This window comes from Phoenix dactylifera, chromosome 4 (assembly GCF_051530095.1).
Source record: "Phoenix dactylifera cultivar Ajwa chromosome 4, Ajwa_hap1_PhDact_Kaust_v1.1, whole genome shotgun sequence".
Classification (NCBI taxonomy): domain Eukaryota; kingdom Viridiplantae; phylum Streptophyta; class Magnoliopsida; order Arecales; family Arecaceae; genus Phoenix; species Phoenix dactylifera.
Window position 1 is genome coordinate 54,084,930 of NC_143193.1, and position 27,446 is coordinate 54,112,375.

General features: G+C 40.0%; 3 protein-coding genes across 29 annotated transcripts; 2 read left to right on the forward strand and 1 right to left on the reverse strand.

Annotated features, from left to right (window-relative positions):
* The first annotated feature begins 810 nt into the window (after window positions 1–810).
* LOC103705942 (protein SELF-PRUNING-like) lies at window positions 811–2,367 on the forward strand. Its single transcript, XM_008789861.4, has 4 exons — window positions 811–1,111; window positions 1,256–1,317; window positions 1,580–1,620; window positions 1,763–2,367. The coding sequence occupies exons 1-4, from the start codon at window positions 911–913 to the stop codon at window positions 1,978–1,980; spliced, it is 522 nt and encodes a 173-aa protein (XP_008788083.1). The 5' UTR covers window positions 811–910; the 3' UTR covers window positions 1,981–2,367.
* A 6,342-nt stretch (window positions 2,368–8,709) lies between these two features.
* Window positions 8,710–17,793, reverse strand: LOC103705952 (putative sodium/metabolite cotransporter BASS4, chloroplastic). Of its 25 annotated transcripts, none has more exons than XR_015977465.2 (7): window positions 17,399–17,786; window positions 14,152–14,223; window positions 13,802–13,911; window positions 13,403–13,440; window positions 12,744–12,856; window positions 10,050–11,134; window positions 8,710–9,077 (listed from the first exon to the last, which is right to left on the reverse strand). XR_015977465.2 is itself a non-coding variant. In XM_088720695.2 (7 exons), the coding sequence occupies exons 1-4, from the start codon at window positions 17,525–17,527 to the stop codon at window positions 12,749–12,751; spliced, it is 450 nt and encodes a 149-aa protein (XP_088576821.2). In that variant the 5' UTR covers window positions 17,528–17,767; the 3' UTR covers window positions 8,710–9,077; window positions 10,050–10,138; window positions 11,041–12,276; window positions 12,744–12,748. The 25 variants fall into 25 exon arrangements, 15 of the variants coding, with proteins under 15 accessions (XP_088576821.2, XP_088576813.2, XP_088576822.2 ...); XR_015977467.2 differs by having other exon boundaries at window positions 10,050–10,525; window positions 17,399–17,783; XR_015977466.2 differs by having other exon boundaries at window positions 10,050–10,491; window positions 17,399–17,780.
* A 2,542-nt stretch (window positions 17,794–20,335) lies between these two features.
* Window positions 20,336–26,577, forward strand: LOC103705984 (poly ADP-ribose polymerase 3). 3 transcript variants are annotated; one of them, XR_015977470.2, is made up of 19 exons: window positions 20,365–20,504; window positions 20,631–20,941; window positions 21,110–21,305; window positions 21,387–21,497; window positions 21,617–21,674; window positions 21,754–21,823; window positions 21,947–22,121; window positions 22,217–22,350; window positions 22,440–22,677; window positions 22,814–22,941; window positions 23,093–23,169; window positions 23,254–23,414; window positions 23,499–23,708; window positions 23,866–23,968; window positions 24,048–24,130; window positions 24,212–24,355; window positions 24,475–24,660; window positions 24,743–24,932; window positions 26,460–26,576. XR_015977470.2 is itself a non-coding variant. In XM_008789923.6 (18 exons), exons 1-18 carry the CDS (start codon window positions 20,499–20,501, stop codon window positions 24,809–24,811), a joined length of 2,460 nt encoding a protein of 819 aa, XP_008788145.4. In that variant the 5' UTR covers window positions 20,336–20,498; the 3' UTR covers window positions 24,812–25,100. The 3 variants fall into 3 exon arrangements, 1 of the variants encoding a protein (XP_008788145.4); XM_008789923.6 differs by lacking the exon at window positions 26,460–26,576 and having other exon boundaries at window positions 20,336–20,504; window positions 24,743–25,100; XR_015977471.2 differs by lacking the exon at window positions 20,365–20,504 and having other exon boundaries at window positions 20,803–20,941; window positions 21,075–21,305; window positions 26,460–26,577.
* Window positions 26,578–27,446: the final 869 nt, after the last annotated feature.

The window sequence follows — 27,446 nt, forward strand, 5'->3', positions numbered from 1 at the left end:
GGGAATGTTCAAGCATGGCTCCAGCTGCAAGACATCCCACTTGTGGTGGATCGAATAAACTAGGCAAGTCGTGCTCCAAAGAGCGGATGGGTTCCCGACGCAGGGAATTTCGTATTGTTCTCTCCTCAGATTAAAGAAATTTAACAAATGGCAAGGAAACGAAGGCACTTTGGGTGACTCAGTTTTGCTCGCTACTCGCCTATGCCAATGTAGATCAGTTATTCTAAATTATTCCCAACTATTCTAAAAAAACAAAAAGAATAGTAAAATCTCGTCGTTAAATTATTCTATACCATGCAAATCTAGATCAATTTTTGTAAGCAAATATAATAAACCGTAATATATATATATATATATATATATATATATGATTGCAGCGGCCCTTCGGTAGCGTTGCAAGACTTATGCATTATATTATATATATTACTTCCTATTGCAGATACTCTCCTGCATATTCAACATCTATGAATGGCCAGGAGAATGAAATAATGTGATTAAAGTAATACTTTCAAATATTAGATTTTGACGCAAATTGTCCACTTTTCCTTAAAATATTCACATAGTGACCATTAAACAATCGAAGAATGAAAACACATGCATGTAAAGCTATTTGTGAATTTGATTACGCGATCGTGACAGCAAGAGAGATTCTCCTTGTTGCCTCCTTTTTTTTTAAAAAAAAAAATCATATATGTTTTATTAAAATTCAACTCCCTCGCTCCCATGTCTCACAGTTCTCTTTTGAGGTTGTAAATGCCAAGGGAGTACCTTTTCAACACTATAAATAGAGGCTTCTACTTCAACCGCGCAAGAAGAAGCCTTCCAGCTCCTAAAGTGACGGAACCCTATTAACTATCTACAGGACCCTTCCTTTCGGACCTTCAATTTCTTGTCTTATCCCCCCTTAGCCATGGCCAGAGCTTTGGAGCCGCTAATTGTTGGGAGGGTGATTGGAGAAGTCCTGGACTCCTTCAACCCCAGCGTGAAGATGGTGGTAGCCTACAACTTTAACAAGGTGGTCTGCAATGGCCATGAGTTCTATCCTTCTGCAGTCACTTCCAAGCCCAGGGTTGAGGTCCAAGGGGGTGATATGAGGTCGTTCTTCACGCTGGTAGGCTTCAACCTCCTAACCCGTTTTCCTTTAAAAACCTAACTCATCACTTTTCTCTCACCATCTTAGTCTTTGAACTCTTTGTTGAGCAAATAATCTTTAAACTCATCTTACACTTACTTGTACTTCATTAATTTGTTTCAGGTCATGACAGACCCAGACGTTCCGGGTCCTAGTGATCCTTACCTGAGGGAACACCTTCACTGGTATACCCTAAAAGACCCTCTCTCCTCCACTCTGCGAACACCATATGATGCTGCAAAGTAAAAGCATCATGGTCTATCTTGTCATGCATGCACGTAGATCAGTGCTATATCTATGCATATTATACAAGACGAAAACCTTCATATACTTCATGAGTGCATGCTTCATTGTCGACCTGTATGCATGCATAGTAGTAGATATGGTTGCTTATTTGGCAACGTTTGTGTGGCTAACTATTTGCTTTTGCATTTGACCATCTAACAGGATTGTGACTGATATTCCAGGCACCACTGATGCTTCTTTTGGTGGGCCTCTTCTCCATCTGTCTTTGCTTCTTTTTGCGAGGAAGAGAGAGAGAGAGAGAGTGTGTGTGTGTGTTGAGTGCTAACAGTGATAGAAAGCGACTTATCCAACCAAGGGATGGTGATGTTTGTTGTTTGAACACAGGAAGGGAGGTGGTGATTTACGAGAGCCCGAGGCCCTCCGTAGGCATCCATCGCTTCGTGTTCGTTCTCTTCAAGCAGAAGCGAAGGGAGGTCGTCACCCCGCCGGCCTCGAGGGATAACTTCAGCACCCGCCGCTTCGCGGAGGAGAACGACCTCGGCCTCCCTGTTGCCGCCGTCTATTTCAATGCGCAGAGGGAGACCGCTGCCCGGAGGCGCTGAAGCCTGGCTAGCTGGCTCTTCCTCTCTCGACATCTAAATCAGAATTCTTGGACGAGCTTCCTTTCTTCACGCAGAATAATATTTAAGATCAAGCGAGCTCTGGAGGCTCCATAGTTAGGTTCTTTTCCTTCCGTTTCCAAAGTCTAGTGTGATGGAGAACGATGTGTTGACCCTGAACAGTGTGTGAGTTGCATGTTGCTCCATCCCAAAATGTGACGTGTCGATTGGAAAAAGGCCCTGAGGCGTACAAACCTCGGTGGCCACCCATGGCTTTGTGCTCTTCTTAGTACTGCCCACTTAATTTGACTGTTGGTGTTACTCTTTGCTGGTGTACCTGCGCTGATTGCTATCATATGATGAGACTCGCGTGCGCCTTGTCTTCTCTCTCGCCACCTCCATCCACGTTCCAACTGTTCGAGACTCCTCTTTTTTTGGTGCCTTGTCTTCTTCATGCTTGCACTACTTTTGTCCACGTACCGTTCCCCACTGAAATGAAGACGCGGGCCAGGGTAGCATTTCTTTCTTAATTGATGTATATTCGCTAATAATGGATAGCGTATAATTATATTCTACGTCGGTTTTATTCTGTAGTTTTCCACCTGAGCTTTCCTTAGCTATCGTCGCATGGAGCTTGTTCTGGCTGGACGACATTGATTTTCTAATATAATTAATCAAGAACCGATCAAATATGCACCAAAAGAGAGCTATTTACAACTAGGGGCGTCGTCTCTTCCAGCTCTCCAGCGCACGTATTCGAGGTATCTAACCCAAAGATGGAGCTTCTTTTTCTTAAATCAACCGTTGTCAATCTTTGCTAAATATTCCGATGACAAAGCCGACACACCCGGCCCCCCAACCCAGCACAAGAAAATACAGAGGAACGGACTATTTATTTTGATCCAACTAATCTTCAGATGGAGAACACTCCCCGTTCTCGAAATATAGTATCGCTAGCTAGCTTGATTTGTCAAGAGGACGGTCAATGGCTGGTTTTGTAAGAGTATAAGGACCTCCTCTTGTAATTGATGAACTCGGCCAAACAAAATGGCATCAGGAAAGAGTAATCCTCATGTCAAACGGATCGCTGACGCAACCAAGAATAAGAAGGGCTCCATGAGTCGAAACTAAGCTACTACTAATAAGCGAGAGCTTGAACCTGCACGGCTATCTAAAATATAATGCTGCGGACCCACCCCTGGTCATGCTAAAGATAACAACTTTCGAGAGCTGGCATGCCATGCAGCAAAGAGGGGTAGTCGGTGCAACAAAGGATGGGGTTGTACAAACACCAAAACACTCGTGACTTACTATGCATTGGAGCTTTCTTCTATACATAACCCTTAGCCCTAGCATGCATCAAAATGCTCACGTCCCCCGCTCCCCCCCCTCCCATAATGTAGCTTTTTTTTTAAATCATATCTACTACAATCAAGATGAGGGGTAGCTTTTTTTTTAAAATCATATTTACTACAATCAAGATGAGGGGTAGAGATGAATTATATTATCAAGAGAGGAAAGGAACATATGCGAGAAAAAAGAGCTAAATGGTTCCAAACGAAATATCTGATAATTAATCAGGGCAAGAAATATTGATGCTCGTAAGAAGAAGCGGTAGAGAAAAGAACCTCATCCATACCAATAAGTATGAGCATTTATTGCCATGTTTGGTACCTCCTTTGAAGAATAATATAATTTTCTGGACGGCAAAAGATGACGAACAAAAGTTGTAGCTGAAGGAGATAAAGTTGCAATCCTTAGGTCATTGAAGAGGTTGATTGCAACTAAGGCATAGGTTGAAGGCGGGGCTAATCTGTTCTGCAGTGTGTTTCTTTTTCAGGATTACATGACGGTTGAACAATAAGCAGGACATAATATGCTCCCATCATATTTGACTTTCAAAAGGATATTTCAAAGAGGATGTAGCTGGCTGAAAACTCCATCATATGCAACCAATGACAAAACCCTACTAAAAAGGAATAACAGGATTCTCTGCTCGAGCAATTTAAAATGAGAGCATTCTCTCTCAAAAAAAAATAATCCAACTAATGTAGTTCAATTGTATTAGTCATCCACAAGCTTAGAAACAACATTCCTGAAGGGCATCGACAGACTATATAAAGATGTGATTACTTTTATTAAATCTTCTGAAAGAAAGAGAGAGAAAAGGGAAATTTAAGTACCTATACAACATGTGCATGCACTTGCACAGAATCATCTTAGGATTGCTGCAGGAAGGCATCATTTCCCCTTGGTGAGTGCTATTGGAGCGAACAGGCATTCAGGACAACCTAGTAGACTCGGACGGAGCTGTCACAGCTCTAACAAAAGAAACGTGGTGGCCCAGCTAATACGGAGGGACGCACAAATTCAAAGGGCATCCCACGGATGACGACATCGAGGTCCGCGGTGTCGTTCCACATAAACGCAGGACCGGCCCCCGCTGCAGCGGTTTCCTGTATAACACTGTCCACTGACCTGTTCCGTCGCCTAAACAGATACCAAGGGCAAAGAGATTCGAGGGTTTCCTTCCATGACATCTCCGTCCTATGCGTTCGTCCTAAAAATACCAAAAAAAAAAAAAAATTCACCCTTTTTAACTAGTATAGACGGATGTGGGTACAGCCCATAAAATTAGAAAAAAAAAAATACATAGAAAACGGAACCGAGACATGATTATCCCTAACAAATGGGGTTTTGCCTTTTTTTTTTTTTTTTTTTTTTTTGTTCATGCGAATTCACCATTGGATTACCTACTGTTCGCTTTAAGATTTATGCAGACAGATGAATGCAGTTTGAAGTGCTTTGAGAGCTGTGCTATGGGTGATCCAATCGTAGATTCATGCCTGCTTCCGTGCCCAAAAGACAATCCGTATCTGTGGTGCATTTGCTCCAATTGAATTGGCATACTTTTTTTTTTTTTTGGGAGCGATTTTCTTGGTGTTACCATAGCCTTGTTCTTATTCTAAAGGGACAGCTAGCCGTCCGCATGACTGACCGGGAGGAAGACTTAGCTGTTCTAGGATTAGCACGCAGGCCACCTGGATACCCGTGAACAACAATGTCTGACCTCACATGTGCCTCCAGCTCGGTCCATGCAATGCAGCATCGAGAACCAAATGCTCAGAGGGTACGTAACTAGGGGAAGCCGACCAGCTGAGCTAAACACGAGGCTGCTTGGGCTTGGCTTATCCCCTAAACAAGCTGCTCAAGAGCAGCTCAAACACAGGCCAAACTTAAAAGAAACTGGTCGAGCTTGGCTCCACTAAGCCTGAGTCCTGCTGTTTGGGTTTGCCCGAGCTGAGCCAAACTGAGACTCCCGGCATTCATGTTTTGCAGGATAGCTATGGCCCAGTGGAACCCGTACAGTCCATTGGACAGGGCAGTGCCTGGTTTCCAGGGCCTTCCAGTTACGGCTGTGAAGCTGTGAATTACTGCTGTTAAACCAACAAATTCCTCCATGCCAACCCATGCTGAAGACGTCCAAAACTGCAACGTGTGATAACTTATATGGAACCCAGTACGACACAGAAACAGGGCTTCCGTGCTTATGGGCCACAGAGTGCATTCTGACTTCAGATGGCCCGTATTATGGCCCAACTAGAAACTAGCAGGCAAACAGCCACCATATTTCTTTTTTTATTTTTTTTATTTTTCAGAGCGCTCCAAAAAATACTGTATTTTGATTTTTTTCTGGATGTATACATACTAAAATTGTATGAATCATCCGTTCTTAAAAAAAAAAAAAAAAAAAAAAAAAAAAAAAAAAAAAAAAACATCATCAAACTGGCCATATGACAGCAGATGCATTAATCCTGAGCTGGATAGCATGCCGAAATCTCAAACAGAGAGATGACATGGAGTTGCCCTCCCATGCCTTGCTGGGCTACCAACCATGAACTAATGAACTTATTGCCGCAAGCACGCCTGGCAGCTGGGACCGGCAGGCACGTCATGCTTATCTTTCAAATGGGGAAAAAAGGTCGAGCCTGGATTGGCGTCAATTTGTCACCCACACTATTTCTATACCATTCCCCACGGTGAAATTATCAATATAATCTTCAAATGAATGAAACCGAAGGGCTGATCTGTCTCTCGCCGCACCGAGATTCTGCTGACCATCATGCCTTGGAGGCAAAGCATTCTTCACTCCAGATAACTGCAGTTGAAGCTTACAAAGCAAAATAGTGTCACAACTATTTTCAGTTGAACATGCAAATAGAATACAATTTGCTTAAATAAATAAATAAAAAATAGGAATACAGTTGGATCTCCCCAACAGAATAAAATAGCCTGATTAATCAAAGTCCGTCCTCAAATAGGGGCCGACTGGCATAGTTTCTGGGGTCGAGAAGTCTAGATCTAGAGCATGATATGGCTGTGCTACCGAGGGATACAATCCACGATAACATGGAGCCAACACTAAATTTAACTTTCAAATTCATCATAAACAAAATATAATAATTAAAATCTAATTTTATTATCTATTAAATAAAACTAATATTGGTTCAGAGCATCTAAATCTAAATATAAATAACAAACCCATAATCTTTACTATTCAGAAAATTACCAACTAAAAATTCATAATCAACCTAAAGTTCTACTCTGCTATATAGGTCGTCAAGCTTGCTAGTGCGAACTCCAAGCCTGAACCATTCTTTATTCGTATCGACACTATTTGTCTGGAGAGAAAAAAAAAGATCGAGGTATATAAGCAACAATTCAGTAAGTAAACTTTTCACTACCTTATCAGATGAAGCATGAGTTTTTTTTTGTCAATGTATTATTTAAGAAAAATAACAAACATTCCAAAATAAGCATTTCATAATACAATATAATAAAATAAGTCAAAGCAAATTATGCGTGCATAAATCATTCATATTTCATAAATATAGCTCCAAGTTCAATTTGCTAATAAATACATAAATCATTTTTCTGCCATTTAGCTATATTATAGTTCAAATATTGCTGACAGATATTCGTGCTACGGTCACTTTATACCCGTGACAGAGGCCGCGTTCGTAATCAACAAGATATCACAATATTTATTCGTTACCAACTTTAACCCGTTGGCAGAGAGCCGTTTTCATTAGATGCTAGCTCCAAAGTATCGATTTTTTTTCAATATTAGGGATCATACATAGCCATTTGAGAGCCTTTAGAAAACTTATATTTTTTTCTTAAAATATACACATAAATGAATAAAAAAATATAAAATGACATTATCAGATTCATATTTCATAACAAAACTATTTTCATTGAACTATTTTTCATTATAAAGCATGATTTTCATAATATATATACCGATCCATAATTTTAAGAAAATATGACATTTCTACAAGAAATCTTATGCAGAAAAACATGATAATTTGAAAGAAAATAAGGAGTGTAAGATCTACTTACCATTTCCGTCTTAGACCGTCAAATTTTACTAGGCAATTCAGTTAACCCTATTAAAAATATGAAAAGTAAAATTTCTATTTGACAATTTTACTCAAATTAAAAAATAATAATAAAGACGATTAGCCGGATAATAGCGTTCGGCAATTCCATGTGGATCAGACCTAAGCGATTCAATCAATAAATCATAGGTATGGACGCCAAGATTAATTAACATGGTTTATCAATGAAAGTTTTAAGAACATTCAAGAGGGTCAGGGCGATCGGTCCAGTAGGCAGCCCGAGCACCAAGGCGAATTACGGCCTTTTACAGAGTCCACTTGAGTTCGTAGATCGGGTCGACAGGACCCAATACTAGATTCTATAGATCTTCTAGAGAGAGAAAGTAGAGAGGAGAGAAAACAAGAGAGAGAGGGATGGCTCTCTCCCCTCTTCTTTTTCTTTTCTTCTTTCTTCCTCTTCTTGTCTTCTGTTTTTCTTTCTTTCTTTACCAAAATAGAAGAGAGAGGACGGATGGTGGCTATGATCATGATGGTTCGGCAAGATGGTATTGGCAGGCAGTAGAGGACAATCAGCAACTGCGGCGACAATCGGCCGACCGAGTTGATGGAAGAAGACCGAAATAGGAGTGCCCTGTTTTAGAGTGACTCCGGCAATTGCCGGCTTAAATCCGTGGGATTAAAAGCTCAAAACACAAAGGAAGGAAGCGGAGAAGATGGAGAGCTTGTACCTCAGCTTGGCGAGGCTTCCCAGCAACTATTTTCGGCGACAATCGAAGGACAAACCTCAAAGAAGAAAGGCATGAATCATAGGATTTCTAGCCTATTCTTTCATGGATCTCAAGGAGGAGAATGGGGGATTCTTATGTAGGCAAGAGTCCCTGTTCGATTCGCCTCGAATCGCCGGTTTTTTCAGCATGATAGGCATCTGTGTTTAGGAGGATCGCATTCGGATGAGGGAGGAAGGAGACTCCCAACCGGAGTTCTCCTCCCACGTTCCCTCACGTGCAGCACACATGAGAAATCGAGATGGCCTCTTAGGGTTAGCCCACAGGGCCAAATCGTGTGCAGGCCGATTAATAGACCGGGTCCTCACACCGGAGTCCTCCTCCCCCTTTCCCTCACATGCGCTTCGGGCCGATTAATAGACCGGGTCCTCACACCGGAGTCCTCCTCCCCCTTTCCCTCACATGCAGCGCATGTGAGAAATCAGGCTGGCCTCTTAGGGCCAGCCCACAGGCCCAAATCATGTGCAGGCCCTCACACATAATCTGAGAACAATACTGGTAATGCATCAGCCAATAGGGCATTTTTTCTGTGAGAAAGCTAGCTGTAATCACATATATAATCACATTTATTAAGCAATTAGTGATGCAGAATATTAAAGGACCAAGTCACAAAGGATTTCTTTCATTTTACCACATGAACATGAAAGTGGGCTGACTCACAATCTAAGCTTCTCTGGTTTTAGCAGACAGTCGATCCTTCCGAAACCACAAGTTGCACTGTAAAGGGGTAAATAAACTATCTGCAGAATTTTTTCCATGTCAATTTGTAGTGCCACTCCTAGAAGAAAATGGCGTCTATGCAAAATCCACCTGGCTAATGTGGGAAGCAACACGTGGGAGGACCAATAATCCAGGCTCACCGAATGATCAGCCAAAGCTGCTCGACAACAGCAACCATCACAGGTAGTGCTTTCTGCAAGATTGCATGATCGAACGGACAAGTCAGTGACATCCTCCCCCCCCCCCCCCCCCTCTCTAAAAGATGAACTTAATAGAAACTATAAGAAATTCAAAGGAAACAATTCGAAGCTGACATTTTCCTGATAATAAGTAGAGCAATTTATAAAAATCACAATTCGAAGTCGAGTTCTTGGATCTCATTGTAACATTGGAGGCATAAAAGAATGTAGGAGTTTTGGTCCCTAGATTTAGCGAACTTCTGCCTAAATCAGTCTTCCTCATTATCAAGTCGTCATAGCAACCTTTTGCCAACAACTACGTTCTGTCAATCACAGGTGCCAGTCTGAATACTAAAAGACTGGCACCTTGGGGAAAAAATCATCACACTAAGTAAAACCATGCAAGCACTTGATATTAACTGGACCCAACAGGCCACAGATCTTTGACCAGTCAACCAGGATCTTATGACCCATCACTGCACCAACTTTCGATTCAAAAATTAGAAATCTAGTCATTCACAACCATAGCACTTCTATAACACTGAATTGTCTAACCCACTTTTTACCCGTCATTATTTTTATCAGAGAACTAAAGATGTGACAGCATCCGTAGATAACCAATTTTAATAACATGTTAAGTACAGTACAGGAGGCATGGCCCCAAACTGTGCCAAGATGTTACAACATTATAAAGGATCATTATTTGGCTAGTAAAATTCACAAAAATAAGTGCAAATTAGTAACTTATGAAAGTGATTTTAGAGAGCTGGGTTTCTAAAATAACATCAATATGTCCTTAAAGAATATCCAAATATTTCAGAGTCACTATTATAAATAGCCATGGTCACCATTAGACAAAGCTGCTATAATGGTCAGTGTCTATGTTCAGGCTGTTATATATGCTTTTAACATGATATCATGCACAGAAACTGTCACATCATTGTAACAGACATTATTCATAAGTCAAAACAATGATGCACACGGACCTGGCTAGCAACAACTATGACAACGTGGGAATTCTCTCTCTTCGCAAAAATTGTTTTGCTACCTCCTGAAAATACTGACAGGCCCTGCACTGTTAGGGTGTTGAATGCCAAAAGAATGAGATGGAGGAGTCTGCCACAAGTGAAAAGAACATATAGTTGACAATTAATAAGATTCCACTAAGGTTACAACAGCTTGCCCACATCATTCAAATGCAACAAAGTGAAAAACTTTACATACATAGAAAGCTGTGAAAGCTGCCAATGTAAGGTGCCACAAGTTGAAAAAAACAACCGAACTTGGAAAGCTTCATGTGAATGTCATATACTGATAATAGAAATCACCCTATGTACTTCAACTTCAGAAAAACATATGGCACCAAACATGTCTATGTCAAAATCCTTTCCGGTAAGTACCATAAAAATATTTTTCTTCCCCTGCCATCTACAGGAAATAAAAATGACAGTAGTTTATAGATCTGTCCACGATCAACAGCCCAAGTCATGGCAAGGTAAAGTAGCCAATCAAAAACACGCACAGAAAAAGGGGAAAGCAAGAATTTTAAACAGAAGCATGATACCAAAAAATGAGAAGATATTATGTTAGATCGAAGATGACGTTGTTCATTGGAAAAGCAATAAAGGTACATAACTGGCCACTTGATAATGTTCTTATACAGCAAATGAGTGTCAGTTGTGAACATCAGATCAAGCAACAATATAGGATGGTGCTATTAGGGTGAAAGTGGACCAGATAACATGTCTCTAGATCTATTTTCGTGTCCGAATCTATCAGAATATAGATAGAAAATTGAGCATCCAACTAATATCCATATTTGTATCCGTATCTATCAAAAAAAATGGATATGAATATGGATAGACAACTACTCAATCCGTATCTGAATATCCGATTCTATTTGTAATCCTACTTAATTTTATATAGCACTCATAAGCTTTTAAAGAAAATATATGATCACATTAACATGCTACTAACTTGATTTACTATATGTTGCTGTCCAAAATCCAATATGATGATTAGAGGGATTCGAAATGATCCGTGCTCTAATGGTTCACAACGCGCCGCTGTTCTGCACACCAAGGAAAAGAAAAGCTCATTGGATCAGCTCCGACCGGGCTCTCCAGTGCTTAAGTTAAACAAAATATTGAGAAAAAGAAAAGATAAAAGAGAGCATGGTATAGATGAAGAGCCCCTGTCCTATAGGAGTTGGACTCTTTAGAGTCCGAGTCTAAGCAAAAGATAACTACTTGTCTTTCCTTATCTGAATCAATCGGAGAACAAGAGTCCCACTGATTGGCCTTCTGCTAGGCTGCATGTCGGCCCATCAGATGCAGGTCAAATTTAGGCTATATCACTAACCACTTGATAATATCTTTGATTCTATGGCTATAAAATTGAATTATTCGACTTATATTCGTACTTATATTTATACTTCTAATATCTATTTTGTATCTGTATCTGTTTAAAACAAATATAAATATAAATTTTTGCATCCGACTAATATCCACATCTATATCAGTATTTGTCAAACAAAACAAATATGGATATGGATGTACTAGTATTTAATCCGTATCCGATCCAGTTTCAGTCCTAGGTGCAATGGAAGACCTGAGTCAAAATATCAACAATCTCTAGTTTTCTTTTTGTTTTTCTTTTGGAGAGAAATAGCACTGATAACCTCTCCAGGTATCCGTCCCACTCCAAGAATAGAATTTGCCTTGCCTCCATGTGTTTGATGCTCCCATTGAAACCATCTACTGAATCCAAGAACACCCCTCCCAACTTGCCAAAAAAATGAAAAAAGAAGAAAAAGGAGGTTTCAAAACCAAGGGAGGGGTAACCTAGTCGCCATTGTTTGCTATATGCAAGCTCCTGAATCACATCTTTTATCTATCCTCCCTCTACCACTAAAAAGAATTAGAGAACGAATCCTCTGCTTGGATCTCACCTGTCCACAACGTCCACATCTTGCATTTTTAGTGAACATCAAATTTTCATGTTAGCCCATGCAAACAATCCTTTCATTTTTTCATCGGAAAAAGAATATAGCAAGATTTGCCATCTCGATACCGGACTCTATACCAGTGTCACACTAGCATTGTGTGTTGTGTCCGTACGGTACGAAATTTTTTTGATGTATTGAATGTCGGTACGCCTTTCATACTGTGTACCGATACCGAACTGGTACGGTACAGTATGCCCCGTATCTGCCTGATCAAGATCAAGATCACAAAGACTGATCTATAGTCAAGATCACAAAGTAATATAGTATTATGATCAACTCAAGTGATCAAGATCACAAAGTATTTTTGAAAAAATAATGACAGTGATAAATTGGATCTAGATCCAGAAACTAAACATAAACGAACAGAAAAACTGTTAGCCCGAGATATGTAAGTCATATGTATCCATAAAGCATCAGTATAAAAAAAATTGCTGAAGTTGAATGATTTCCATATCCTGCAGATAAAACTGTTGAATTGATCAAGGTAATAAATGAAAGACATGCTGCACGACCATTGTTAGATGATGTAGTCAGAACTGTAACTGCAGAATTTGTTGTATACATTGACAAGCAGTTTATACAACAGAACACAAAACTTTACCTTTGAAGTTTCAAGTGAACAATAAATCCCACAAATAATTAATTATTGCAATATGAAGCTGATTAAGAATACCTTTCCTAGAATGAGAGGGACCAAAGCATAGTGATAAGGCTTTTAAATAATTGTGAAGTAGGCACAGACGCCCCAGCTCCTGCTCCTATATATTTAGAGACAGAAAAAGGCACCTACAAAACAATATAATTTCAATATGAGCCCAACTGTACACTAGCCCGAACCATCAACCTCTAAAACAAATATCAATGTGATTCATCATACTGCCAAAGATTTCAAGCAGTTGTAATTAGTAAGATGAGATAACTGGGATGCTGAGGCAAATGACTTTAGGTGCCTGTTGTTGACAAATCAATAAACAATACATAAGCTTAACATAAGATAACCTAGAAATGGCTAACAAGTTTTCTGACCATCATAAAAATGAAAAAGTAGCTTCTCAGAGACAACAAATTATTAGATTTCAAGCATTGAACCTTTTTGTATAAAGAAATATCAACCACTTTTATCGGAACCAATCATGTAAGAAACAAAAGACTGATCACGAGCCTTCTTAGAGTGTAAGCAAAAAAAAAAAAAAAATCAAGATTTTCATTATAGAAGGATGTGATACCATCAAACAAGCATGAAGAAATCTCCACAAGTGGACAACTTCATGTAGATAATTAAACAGTGTAAAAGAGCTAATCAAAAATATTTGGTGAAGGGAAAGTGCTCACTTTTCCTCATTACTGAGGTCAAATCAATTGCATCAGCCCTGCAAGTTACATGATGGATCTGTAAAATGCATAACATAAAGGGAGTGGTAGTGAACTAGAGATGCATTTCGCAGGATGTAACCTAGACAGAAGTATACATTGTACACTTCTAGATGATTATAAAACCAATGCATCACCTGATTATTTTTTCCTATAATATGGCTTTCTAATTACTGTTTATGCAACTGGCACATAGAATCTATTCATGGGTATACCTTCACAGCCCAGCTTCTCACTAGAAGCATGTCAAAAGGAAAGTGTTTAAATTTTAATAGAATAAAGCACTTGTTTCATGGCTTTAATCAGAGACACCCTAATGTAATAATTCATTTGCATCCTAGAAACAAAAGCTTAACTTACCATCATAATGCCTAACAAATTAGATTTCACTGTCAATGAAAAAGTAAGAGCATCATTTCCTCCAGAAAGCTGCACAGGTGCAAAAGTCTCAGTCACAGAAGTTGCTAGCCCTGGAAAAACAATATGTTAGCTTACAATTGACCATGCAACTCCACTTGACAAGGTTGTTGGCATGCAGCAAAAAATTTCTAACCCTAGAGAGTAAATCTATAGTGAGTATATCTATAGTCAAGATTTTTGAAGAAACTGCAGTATAAAGTCCATGACAAAGAAAACAATGTAAAAAGAAAATATAACCTCAACAAAAATAACAAAAAAAAATGAAGTTGTTTATCGAAATGTCCACATACCAGCGACAAATTCTTGAGGCACCCAACTGAATTTGTAAGATAAGCCTTGAGAAAAAGGAGTCTCCAACAAAACTGAACCCCATAAGGAGAAACAGAATAAGTATTGCAAAATCATAGATCACAACTAATGGTAATAAGAAAAATATTGCAGAAAACACCAGGAAAAAAGAGAAAAGATCAACAATTATATGTACATCCAATAGACAGTTGAAATACACAATATAAGCACAAAAGAAACAGCCATATTAGTAGTACATACAAGCCATATACAAAGGAAATCAAAGTGGGGTAGATGATTTTCCCCTTCTCATCTTGCATGCAAGATGAGAAATAGGAAGGGATTTACTATGTTCAACAAAGAATGGAATTGATAAATCTCTTGGCCATTTTCATGTAGAATAGACTAACATGGAGATCTTTCATTCTTTGAATAAGTGATTCTCATTCAGTAAGAAAAACCACACAAGAAGTCAAATGCTTGGTCAAAGTATCACTTGCCATGGCAGTACAAGCATGGCACTGACATGGCAAGTACTATAAAGTGAGCCGTTCATTGGCATGCAACTGGTATGTGCCATGTGCAAGTAAGGAATTGGTAGGTTACACATCATGCTGATTGACACTTGAATCCACGGTCAAAATGTTAGATAAGACAAATAGTAGCTAAATAAATCTCTAAGGAAAAAAAGCACAAAATAATCTAAGAGGGCCACATGCAATATGTGTACCTAGTCATAGATCTTGCTCAACCTGCTAGTAAGCTGTTTCTTCACTTATGCTCCACAACGAACCCCATTTTGATTGGGAAAAGCTTAGCTGTCATAATACGACGTACTTATACTAAGGCAGACTCCTCATGTTTTAAAAGTCATAACTAAACTACACGATCTATATGGTGAATTTGCTTCCCTAAGCAAACAACTTCTACATAATCCTGCCTACGTTACCTATGAGTCTGATACATAGCAGATACTTAGATACTTATAAAGGTCCATGGTCACCACTCTTAAACATTGACCGATAATTGAACTCCTCCAATAATGAATTTGATCCTCCATTTTCACGTCAGTAGCAAGTATACATTCTATTTATTGATTGGCCAAGGATGTAGGTATTGCATTAGCCATGCAAAATATTTTTCTTATATCCATAAGTTAATTAAAAAGTTTGAACATAAAACATGTATAGTGAAAGACCTTAACAAACAATATCTTTTTAGTATTTCTTTTCCATGTCTAACAACATTTAAAGGTACAAATATATAATTTAGTTAAAATCATAATACATCCTACCTATCTTGTAGTCTCCTTTTTTTCCCCCTTGATGAGTCAAACACTTCAATAAACATCCGAACCCTATTATCGTATCTATGTGCATGCAATACAGACTCCTACAAGGGCAATATACATCAATGCCCAAGAAGAAAACAATTGATATGCAAGTTAGAGCAAAACTGACATGACCTAGCATGATGACTAATGTAAGGAGTACAACAATACAGATTCAATATTTACGCTGCATATATTTTGGGGTTAAAGAGGGGATTAAAGTGAAATAAGACCCCCCTTTAACCCACTTATTCCATTTAACCTCCTAGATGTAGAAAGTAGTCATGTTATTTTGATGGCAAAAATCGATATTTTAGAAGGTTGGTAAAGCTATCTTTTCTATTCAGCAGTACAAATTCAATATTTAGGCTATGCAATGCCTAGATCTTGAGTATTTTTACAAGGCCAAGAAATCCAAATAACACCGTCCGGCTAGCTTTTATAGATGAGATCTTAGATTGCTATAAATAATATTAGAGTGAACCCGACTCATGGCTCATGTAAACTAGGGGACACTGCAGCATGGGCTCATTTAAATTGATCATGAACTGATCGAATTTTTGATACTTATGATTGGATTTGAATGAATTTTAGACCCTTAACTTGGTGAGAAGAATAGGACGAGTATGTAAGAATCTATGTAGGTATGCGTTTAGTAGGACCTATGTAGGTATGCATTTAGTACCACAGCAGCTATGCACCGGGTAGATCTTGGATAGTTATACAAAGCCAAGGAACCCAACCGGCTAACCTTTTTGAGTAAGGTCCTAGATTGTGATAGAAAAATTAAAGTCTTATTGAAATAAAAAATCAAACCTTTCTGCCAATAATTAAAGAAGGGGAAAAGGCACTTCAAAGCATTTCTATACCAATTCAGATATTGCTATATACTAGTCCAGAATAGATGAAGAAAGATTAAGGAGTTTTTTTCTAAAAATATTTATATGATATACAAGCAGTCACCTAACCTAAATTCCACAATAAAAGCAGTGAAGAACCTTCATATGGAAGGTTGGGTAAAGATTGATCTAGTCAACATCCAACATGATTAGCACTGAAACTAGTTTAAAATACTTGAAGACCCAATACAATAGCATTTCCAAGCCCCACATTGTTTACGGTTACATCAGTATTCTCATCATGCAAAAAACAATTTGCCTCCTTTCAGAAATATTTTTTTTGCTAAACCCTCATTACATTAATTAATCTCCTTTTATTTTGGTTTTAGAAGGAGGATTAGTTAGGAAATAATACAATCCCAATATATGCCTAAAAGCCTATCACCTCATCCTTTTACGAGCAGATAAAAATGTGATTGCAGTCCAATATTTTGTTTATTTTAACCAACTGGATATAAATACTAGATAGAGGTGTTATACATAGCCAAAATTAGTCCAATACAAACTACACAGATAATTCCAAACGTCGTCCCCAAACTAACAGGATATTTATAGTTGTGATCACCATAAAACTTGTATCAAGAAGGAAAGCGCACGATCACAATATGAAATACATATAATCAGTGAACAGTAATCCAAAGAGTAAAGATGTATCAGAAAGTTCGAGGCCTTACCTGATCATGTGTATGAAGTTTATGGTATTAAAAAAAGAACCATAGAATGCTATGCCACTCCTTTTGTGTACTTAATGTAAGGATTTCATATTTTACGAGGAAGAGATTGGCAAAATTAACAAAAATATAAGCCACAATTTTCAAGAAAACAGATGAAAAAAAAATCAAATATATGGATTAGAGGATTTACGATTCTCCAAGATAAAGAACAACCACGCCAATTAAACTAATAGAAGCCACAGGTTTTCGAGAAGACAGACAAAAGACGCACATCGGATGGTTTTCAACCCCAAAAACCTCCAAGAACGGACGTACTTGGGAAAGCCAAAAAGAAAGAATAGGAAACCTGGTCGGATCCTCCGATGGCACGCAGAGGTCGCAGGACCTGAATAGATTCGCCGAAGAGCAACGGAGGAGCGACCGCAACGAGAAATTTACCGGAGAAACTGAAAAGACTCGACGGAGAGGACGCCATTCGTCAACCGGAAACGTCAATCTTGCGGCCCATGGAGGCCTGAAACGTAGGGTTTTAAGGAATCCCACCGCCATGCTGCTCTCGGAACGGCGAGAAGACGGGGGAAAAGCAGCTCCATCCGCACCGGAGCAGTGGAGACTGGAGAGGGGGAGATGGGTATTTCCATCAAAAAACCAAAAAGAAGAGATGGATACCGAACTTAGAAAGTCGGCACACTCGACCAGTACTATTTTTGGAATTACACGCTACCTGGTTATTTTCCTGTCCTCTGCCAACGGTACAAGCTAAAAAATAAAAATATCGTTTGCCGACTTTATATGATGTATATTCTCTTAATTTTTATAAATACGCTCCGTCAATTTCATTCCCTGTTCTGAGAGAATGAAACAAGCGCAGTGCAGCAAAAAAAAGTAGGGTTCATCTTATCAAGTAAAATAAAATTTATAAGGGGATGGGCTCGCCGGGCTCACAGCCATTCATGTTTCCTTGAGCAAGGGGTGCCATCGAAGTTGAAACCTGAACGTATGTCATCCGTCCGTTGTAAAGTCATTTCCGGCCGACCATTTATAGTTACTCTTTCTTTCAATAAATACATCCCATTTTAATTTAATTCTTTATTCTTGCGCTAAAAAAAAAAAAGAAGAAAAAGAAAAACGAAATACACCGATCAAAAGTAGGTGTGCTTTTAGCACGGCCTTTCAGTTCTTTTTTTTTTTATTTAAGAAGGCAAAAAGAGCCGCCCGTATTTATAACAGAAATAAATTATATTATTAACAGAGAAAAAAAAAAATAAATAGCTTCAAACTAAATGCCTAATAATTAAGATAGAAATGTTAATGTTAGTAGAAAAAACAGTAGAAAAAAAAACTCTATGCAGACCAACAAATAAGAACATTCAAAATTTTAAGTAGTTTCATAAAAATTTTCAGGTTAATAGTTTGCTGTTGTACCTTTTTTTTCTTGCGCATGAAGAACTCTATTTTATTAATATCGGGAGACCAAGCTGTTGTTCCGTCCCAGCGTGTTATCAATTTACTTTTGCAGTAATGCCGTCAAGTTCAGTGGCTATTCAAGCGCTGAATGTATTGATGGAACCAGCGTCTCGCATAAAAAAATTTATGCGCGTTATTGGTACTGCATGTAAGTCGGCAAAATTATCAAGCTTTTTTTTTTTTTTTTTTACAACAACAGCCCACTTAACATGGTACAACTAACAAAATTAGAAAAAAAAAAAAAAAAAAAGTAAATAACACAAAAATTGGGGCACAAATGCATGGTCACCCTAGATGAATCTTCCTGAATGATGGAACGTAAATGAGGTTCTGGAACGTAAATGAGGTCATCCAATCTGCCGCTTTTTTATAGACGTGTGTGGCCGATAAAAGATCATCCTCGTTTAAAAAGGTTGCAAACATCACGTAGCAGCAAACTTAAACTCGACTCCAATCCCGAATTTGGCCGAGTCTCTTTCAGGGCTCGTTTGGTTCGCGAGAAAAGAAGGGGGGAAAGTGTGGTCAACGGGAAAGTAATAAGATGCCTCTTGTTTGGTTGGAGTTTTCAAAGGAGAGAGAAGGGAAAGTTGTATTTTCATGGGAATGTGATTCCCACATTTCATGGGAAAGTCTTTCCCATGAGAAACATGGGAAAGTTACTTTCCCATGAGGCGGGAATCACTCCATTTTTACTTTTTTCCAAAAAGTCCTTTCAGCATTAAAGAAGCATTAAAGAGGCATTAAAAACCTAATTTTTATTAAGGGCATAATAGGAATTATATATAACTTTCCTAGAAAAGTGGATGGCCAACCAAACATAAGCACCTTGAAAATTTGTCACTTTTCCATGGTCAACCAAACATGCCAAAAGTACTTTCCTAGGCATCCTCTTCCTAGGAATTTGTTTTCCAGGAATCATATTCCCTCAAGTACAATATGGCGTGCCTGGCATAAATGACCCCTTTCCAAAAGGCTCTGAGCTTCTTTATTAAATTTCACGGGAACGGATCTTGAATCACAGCCTTCCGATGCTCTTTTATCCCGTGTATACCTGCCGTCCATCGGTCACGTCGATGCGTAAACTGATCAGGCCTGTGACAACGAACCTAGCGTCAGCATAAAATTTTTTTATGCAGGCAACGATCTTCTCTTCTGCCAATCCTCTTCCCCTTCGCCGGCAGAGGGTCACAGTGGTGCGCCTCGCCGGCGTCCGCTCCTCTCCAGACGCCGCCGCGGCCGCGATCACCACTGCCCCACTACCTTAAACGATCTCGCTTTCCAACAACCTGTCTCTCCATGATTAAAATCCCAGGGTTTTGAACAGAATTGAACGGGTTGGCCGCCGATAGCGTCGAGGATAATCCTAGGGTTGTTAAAGCTGTGGTCTCTTAGAAGAGGATGGATTACGGTGGACTCTTCGGAGTGGCGGTAGCGGTGGTGTCTGGGAGGACGTGGAAGGATAAAGCTACCGTGGCCGCTCGGCGGCGGTGGAGAAGAGAGGTGGCGAAAGAATCCGACAGAGAACCACCAGTCTGGACGCGTGGACGGCCACATAACGTACGGTTCGAGGCCCGACAAATGAGCACGACTTGTTCGGTCGCAGCTCCAAGACCTCGAAATTTGACTCGTGCAAGTGCCTCCGGAGACACTTGTTCTCTCCTGGGCGTGTGGGAAGAGCTCATAGTGGCGACGTGTCCTCACAGCACTCAAAAGCATCCACGTATGGGCTTAAAAGAATGACAGGCGTGAACGGCCGCAACGGGCGTCACGGAGATCATGTTTGTTTATATAGCAGGGGATAAGCTCAAAAGGCCTTAAGCGGCTTTATGTTGTTCGGGTTCCTCTTCTAAAGTGTCCGGTTGGAAAAAGCTGGGTTTCAGAGCCTCCATTTATGCTAAGGAAGTGGTTTTGTTTCACTGTTTTCTCTGGTTTTTCTTCTTTCAGAAAAGATAGGAAGTTTGAAAGAAAGGGAGGTCACTATGAAGGTGTGTTCTTGTTTCTCTCTATGCTTAAATGAATTTGTTGTAAGGAGTCTTGGTAAACACATTCATTGTTTTATTTTGAAAAGATCACAAAAATTGATTGATTACTCGTTCACCGTTTACTTGGAGGTTCATGAGACTAGGTCCCAGACCCATGCCCAATCTTCTACCGAGGAAGAAGGGAAGGTAGGGACAAGGAAGCAGAAGGCAGAGAACGAAGGACAAGAAAGTGAGCAACAGGCATCTAAGAACAAGAAGGCAAAGGTGACGAATGACGAGAATGGGGATGCAAATGGAAAATCTGCAGCTGATGTTGCTGCCGAGTTTGAGGAGTTCTGCAAGGCCACGAGAGAGCACCTTTCCATTGAAGAGATGCGTAGGATCCTTGAGGCTAATGGCCAAGATTCTTCTGGTTCTGATGATGCCATCGTCCGCAGATGGTACTAATATTAAAAAAAAAACAAGGACATTATATTACCTCTTCTAATCTTTATCCGTTAACATGTATCAATATTGACGTAGCATTTTAACTGTTCTCTATTTGGTTGCCGTTATACATGTACAATTAAGCAGCGTTTGAGTTGTTTTATATGTTGGTCCTGCAACAGCCAAGATATGATGTTTTATGGGCCTCCGGAGAGATGCCCGCTCTGCAACGGCCAGCTTGAGTGCACAGGGAGCAACTATTCATGCAGAGGTGCTTACAGTGAATGGACTACTTGCACATACGCTACAAGAGACTCGCCAAGGAAAGAGCAGTCCGTGAAAGTTCCTGAGGGGATTGGGGACGCCATGGTACAGGAGGTGAGTTAGCCAATTCTGATACCAATCTTGAACAATTCTGTAAAGAAGCTCATTAAATAATGCATCTGTTCTGGTTTACAGTGGGTTAATAAGCAAGACTCAAGGACCCGTCATCAGCGGGAGTTGACTCCATTGGATAAGCCTCTGGCTGGCACGATGATATCCCTCTCCGGGCGGCTCTCTCGAACCCATGTAACTACCAATACTTTGAATCTTAATATTCTTGAGTTCTTGTAGTTGGGAATATTTCAGTTTACTGTTGTCAATGGTTCAACTGCTAAGCTCTGTTCTATTGTAACTAATGCACTCAGCAATACTGGAGGGAGGAAATTGAGAAGCATGGAGGAAAGGTATCTAACACTGTTCCAGGTATGTGAGATTATCTTAGTAAAACTTAGGTTTTCAGTCTTCAGCCTGAGTTTATTATAAACAGTGTCGTGGACTACAGGTGTTACTTGCCTAGTCGTGTCCCCTGCTGAACGAGAGAGGGGTGGTTCATCTAAAGTGATAGAAGCAATGTAAACTTCCACTTGACAGTCATTGAATTTAATTTCTAGATGTATTTGTTGTCTGATACCTTAAATTGACCTGTGTTCTTTTATTCTGTATGTTATTTCTTGGGAATGTTCTAATTATTACAGGGAGAGGAGCATTCCTGTGGTGAAAGAAGCCTGGCTGATCGACAGCATTCAGAAACATGCAGCTCAACCCTTGGATGCTTATGATGCTCTTTCTGATCTTGCTCCAGAAGGGAGGGGAATTCCATGGGACGAACGGGAACCTAGCGAAGAGGCTCTCGAGTCTTTAACAGCAGAGGTAAATGCTTCTTATACGAAATTATTCTCCCTCGCATTTATTTTCGAAAGCGTTCAGTTCATTGTCAATAAGCAACATGCCATTGTATCGGGCAGCTCAAGCTCTATGGCAAGAGAGGAGTCCACAAGGACTCTAGGTTGCAGGAGTCAGGTGGCTACATATTTGAGAAGGATGGAATTCTCTACAACTGTGCATTTTCCATTTGTGACCAGGGGAGAGGACTGAACGAGTATATGTTCACTTCCTTAGCTTTTTGGTGTATTAGCTTTATTTGGTTGTCTGCTTAGGGGTGTCAATTCTTTCTCTCTTTGCAAGCAGATATTGCATTACCCAGCTGATCATGGTGCCCGAGAATCGCTTGCATCTCTATTTCAAGAAGGGACGAGTTGGAGATGATCCCAGAGCACAAGAGAGGGTGGAGGAATGGAGCAGTGTGGACGATGCGGTGAAGGAGTTTGTTCGACTGTTTGAGGAGTTGACTGGCAATGAATTCGAGCCATGGGAGAGAGAAAAGAAGTTTGAGAAAAAGCCTCGCAAGTTCTACCCCATAGACATGGTGCTGCTTCTAGACTTTTAATCATTATTTTGTCCTAGATTTGGCGGATGCTGTCATAACTAATCATCAAATGATTACCATTAGCTATAAAAGTTTACATTTTATTTCAGTATATTGAGTTTGATCTTATGAATAGGATGATGGCTTTGATGTGCGTTATGGAGGTTTGGGTCTTCGTCAACTAGGAGTTGCAGCTGCTCACTGCAAGCTGGAATCATCGGTGGCGAACTTCATGAAAGTGCTATGCAGCCAGGAAATCTACAGGTAGGTTAGAGACAAAACTCTTCCTCCCTCCCTTTTTGGGTTCAGGAAGAGCCGAATGTTCTATGAACACACATAGAATGCCATGTATCTCTCCTAAGCTGTTTATGATTGCATTGCAGAAGGTATTACTGCATCTTGTTAATTTGAACAGGTATGCTCTGATGGAAATGGGACTGGACAGCCCAGATCTTCCCATGGGAATGCTATCCGATGTCCATCTAAAGAGATGTGAGCAACGGATGTATTGCTCGATTGCATCTTGCTGTCCCTGCTTCTCTTTGTTCCTTTGGCATTAAAAGAAGATTGTTGCAGGTGAGGAGGTGCTGTTCAAGTTTAGAGAGGAGCTCAGGTCGGCGGCGGAGTCAGGTCACAAGGCCAATGCACTGTGGGTGGACTTCAGCAATAAGTGGTTCACCCTAATGCACTCTACTCGGCCATTTATAATCAGAAATCTGCAAGAACTTGCTGACCATGTAACTCAACTTCAAATCCCTGCATGTTCGACGCAGGTCCCCATCAGACACTTAAAGATTAATGCAAGTTTGTTGGAACTGCAGGCGGCTGCAGCACTGGAAACAGTAAGGGACATCAATGTCGCATCGCGCCTTATAGGAGACATGACTGGAGCAACTGTCGACGACCCACTCTTTGACCGATACAAGAAGATAGGCTGTTCGATCACTTCTTTGGACAAGGAATCAGATGATTACAAGATGATCTTGAAGTATTTGGAGAAGACATATGAGCCTGTCGAAGTCGGTGATGTGGTAAGAACACGATGCAGTATAGTGGCATAATCGTCTCTCTATTTCTTACTGAGCTAGTTCATTAGTCAGCCCCAGGACCCCTTGATAGTTCAATTTATCAAGGAACAAGATCATAGACAAGAGTTATATTGGAAGATCTGATGCTATCTTTGTGCAGAGCTATGGGGTATCTGTGGACAACATATTTGCTGTTGAGTCGAGTGCTGGCCCCTCGTATGATGACATAAAAAAGCTACCAAACAAGGTCCTGCTGTGGTGTGGTATGCGTCCATCTCTCCTCTGTGACGCTATTTTTGATCTTCTCGTAAAAGGAAATGATAAGGTACTTTTGACTCGCAGGTACTAGGAGTTCCAATCTACTCAGGCATTTGCACAAAGGGCTCTTGCCGGCAATTTGTTCAATACCTGTGCCTGGCTACATGGTAACGTCAAAACTCTCTGGTTATTTGATCAAATAACCAACCTTTTCGACTTCGTAACACACTCGGATTCCTGTCTTCTAGTTTGGAAAAGCAATTGTATGCTCGGATGCAGCAGCTGAGGCTGCAAGGTATGGATTCACAGCGATAGACAGGCCAGAAGGGTTCTTGGTCTTAGCTGTTGCCTCTTTGGGGGATCAGATCACAGAGATATCTAATGCACCTGAGGTAAATCTTGTCTGTTGGCTCTCCTTTGATGCTTAGAAAACTTGAATGACTGAATGATTTCTTCGCTGGTGTGGTGTCCTCCATAAAATTTTCTGATCCTGGTCTACTGCGGTGGGCAGGATACGAAGGCCCTGGAGGAGGAGGCGGAGGTCGGTGTTAAAGGGCTGGGAAGGAAGAAACCTGAGGAATCTGGGCATTTTACTTGGAAAGATGATGTGAAGGTACCTTGCGGCCGCCTTGTTCCATCCGAGTGCAAGGACAGCCCACTCGAGTACAATGAATATGCCGTCTATGATCCTAAACAGGTAAAAGGTTGTGTGCTTCCGCAGTGTAAGATTGGGTGGTTTTGGTTCATCGATGTTAGATCATAACGTGGTGCCAATGCAGGTGAGCATAAGATTTCTGGTGGGAGTGAGGTATGAAGAGGAGAACATGGAGATGGATGCTGCTGAATAGAGACCTTTACCTTCATTTTCCTGGCTGCTTGTATGCCAAGTTGGTGACTTTTTTTTTTTTTTCCTGGGGGGAGCCTTTTCTGCAGCAAAGCACCAGGACCAATCTAAGTGGATGACTTCATGTAAGTGTGCAAATATATGTATATTGCTTACTTTCATTTTCCTGACGGCTTGTATGCTAAGTTGGCGACTTTAATTTCTGGGACTTGTTTTGGAAACTTTTCTGTAGCAAAACACCTCGGCTAATCCAAGCACGACTTAATAGAAGTGCGCAAATGCATGTATATTTATGTTTTCTGTTGTAGCTTTGGTTGATAACGTCTTTCAAGCTGAAAGTAGTTCTGGTGGAAGGTGGTCCATGTTAGAGACTAGCATATCCGGAAGAGATCCGGAAAGGGTTCCAAGGCAGGGCTTCTAAAACTTCGAGTAGTTTAGTGAATGATATAGAGGAAATCTAGGAGTTGAAAACTTCAATTGCCTTATGTTTATGTTGGGATTGGGAGCTAGTCATAATTTCATACAGGTGCACACGCTGCTCTTGCACCTGCATGGGCATGCGAACGTTGGTTTCCACTTTGACATTCTCCTCTCCGCTCCCTACTGATATACCCTGCCTCAATTCGAACTCTCTCTGTACGTTATACGATTAATAAATTTGAAGGAAGTATCTTGCTTCATTTGTTGTTGTGCGAGTTTCGGTGAAGGCAGATCCAAGATACCTTCCTCAAGTCCTTCACCATGAATTTGACGAACATCTCGTGGACCTGGTGATATATGTCATCATCGGCACCAAATCCGACATGCTTCTCGCCATGTGGCTGACTTGCCGGAACCTATTATCTGACAGATTTGGTCCTGTCCTTTCCAGTGTTCGAATTTTGGGAAATGAGATGTTTTCTTGGGCGGGTCTTAGGAGATTTCTTTGGGGAGGGAGATATTCCAAACAACATCACCTTAGAGCTCGACCTTGGAGAGGGTGAAATAGAAACAAAGATCTATGGAAAGATGAGGTGTAATAGTCAATTAGCTTTCTTGAAAGATGGATATGATGCATTTTGAAAACTTGTCAAAGGTTTCCACTGTGAGGGGGACATGGGGTGCAGACAGGATATACCTCGAGGGGGATTCCACTACGATGATCGATTGGATACTGGGAGCTAATCGATGCGGGGACGGTCACCCACTGATCTGCGGGACTCACAGACTGGCTAGAGGTTTGGCTTTCTTCCAGGCAGTGCATAGGAGGCGAATAGAACTGCAAACTGAGTCGCCTCCTACATAGCTCAACACTATTGAGAGATTTTTTGGACTAGTCTCACTGAGATTCCTACTCTCCTCTATCATTTTATTGCTTCTGATATGGCAAGCTGTATTCATGTAAGAGCTATATGAATGCCGTTTTTTACTTAAAAAAAAAAAAAAAACTTGTTTAAAGTTTTGGGATTCTTTTAGCTTGGTGGTTTAGGTGAGAGTATTATAAGGTTTTTTGTTAATAGTTTAAATAACTTGAAAGTAGAAGTGTAAATTGATTAAGAACTTGGAACATGAGGTATCCTTTACAGGATTATTAGTATATAAATTCTTTTGTAATGTGCTGAATCCTTTTATCTTTTGTGTGTGTTCGTGTAATCTTTTTTTATTTTCTTAAGGTAGGGGTTGGGGATGCAGGAAGGGGTGGTTCCGGGACTATTCATGTCCCAAGAGTCCCAAGAAGTCCCTGGACGCAAGATCAAACAAATGATAGGCATGGAAGGAGCTAGGAGTTCTCCGTCAAAATTGGTGGTGCAATGGTTAACCTTCCAAAATTGGCGGCATAACAGTTTACTGACCAATTTACTAACCGGAGTACAAGGCTCGCACAAGAAGTCCCTGGAAACAGTTTACTGACCAGTTTATTGGTATACTGTCATGTATCGTCATCAAACTTCATGCTCAAAGTTGAAGTTCATTTCAATTTTTTTTTATAAAAAATATCAAGAAAGAAATGCATGCTTTTAATTCTATAGGTTTTATAAGGATATTGTGATAGATGTTCGTCATGAAACTTTGAATTATATATAGTTTATTGTCTCAGCCTCAATAAGAAATTGTGTCTTACATTGTAGAAGCTAATGTTCAAGAGTACTAGTTTGTCATTTTGGAGACACTTTATGGGTGGGGGAAAGCGACCTACCTAGTATATTTCCGGACTTGTTATCTTTTATTTTTTTTTGTTGTATTTATACCAGTTGTGCATTCGTCTTAGCATAAAAAAAAAAAATACTGGTTTGTTAATCCTCTATAAGTAGAGCTATATGGGATTTTATCACAAATAGCCTACTTTGCACTTTGTGAATCCAATTAATAATGTAGCATTTGGTCGTTATACTATCATAGTCATATCAAAAGCAATGTGTTTTATTCATCAATTAATAACAATTGCTTATTACTTCTTGGGGGAATTGCAAAATAACTACAATTATACATGTAACAACTCAAATCAACTAAGCCAAAATAACTTCAATTATACATGTGACAACTCAAATCAACTAAGCCAAAATAACTTCAATTATACATGTAACAACTCAAATCAACTAAGCTTTAATCATAAACTAGTTACTAGGGTAAAAAAAATGATTAAAAAAGATTGGTCACAT

Excerpts from the sequence above, each read along its gene's own strand:
- LOC103705942 (XM_008789861.4), top strand. The coding sequence starts at position 911 with ATGGCCAGAGCTTTGGAGCCGCTAATTGTTGGGAGGGTGATTGGAGAA. Across the intron at positions 1,112-1,255 it reads TGAGGTCGTTCTTCACGCTG|GTCATGACAGACCCAGACGT; the intron begins GTAGGCTTCAAC and ends AATTTGTTTCAG. Across the intron at positions 1,621-1,762 it reads CACCACTGATGCTTCTTTTG|GAAGGGAGGTGGTGATTTAC; the intron begins GTGGGCCTCTTC and ends GTTTGAACACAG.
- LOC103705984 (XM_008789923.6), top strand. Across the intron at positions 22,351-22,439 it reads CAGGGGAGAGGACTGAACGA|ATATTGCATTACCCAGCTGA; the intron begins GTATATGTTCAC and ends CTTTGCAAGCAG. Across the intron at positions 24,131-24,211 it reads TACCTGTGCCTGGCTACATG|TTTGGAAAAGCAATTGTATG; the intron begins GTAACGTCAAAA and ends CCTGTCTTCTAG.
- LOC103705952 (XM_008789872.5), bottom strand. The coding sequence starts at position 17,527 with ATGGCGTCCTCTCCGTCGAGTCTTTTCAGTTTCTCCGGTAAATTTCTC. Across the intron at positions 13,912-14,151 it reads GCCTCAAGAATTTGTCGCTG|GGCTAGCAACTTCTGTGACT; the intron begins GTATGTGGACAT and ends TTGTTTTTCCAG. Across the intron at positions 12,857-13,801 it reads ATTTGTTAGGCATTATGATG|GTGCCTTTTTCTGTCTCTAA; the intron begins GTAAGTTAAGCT and ends ATTGTTTTGTAG.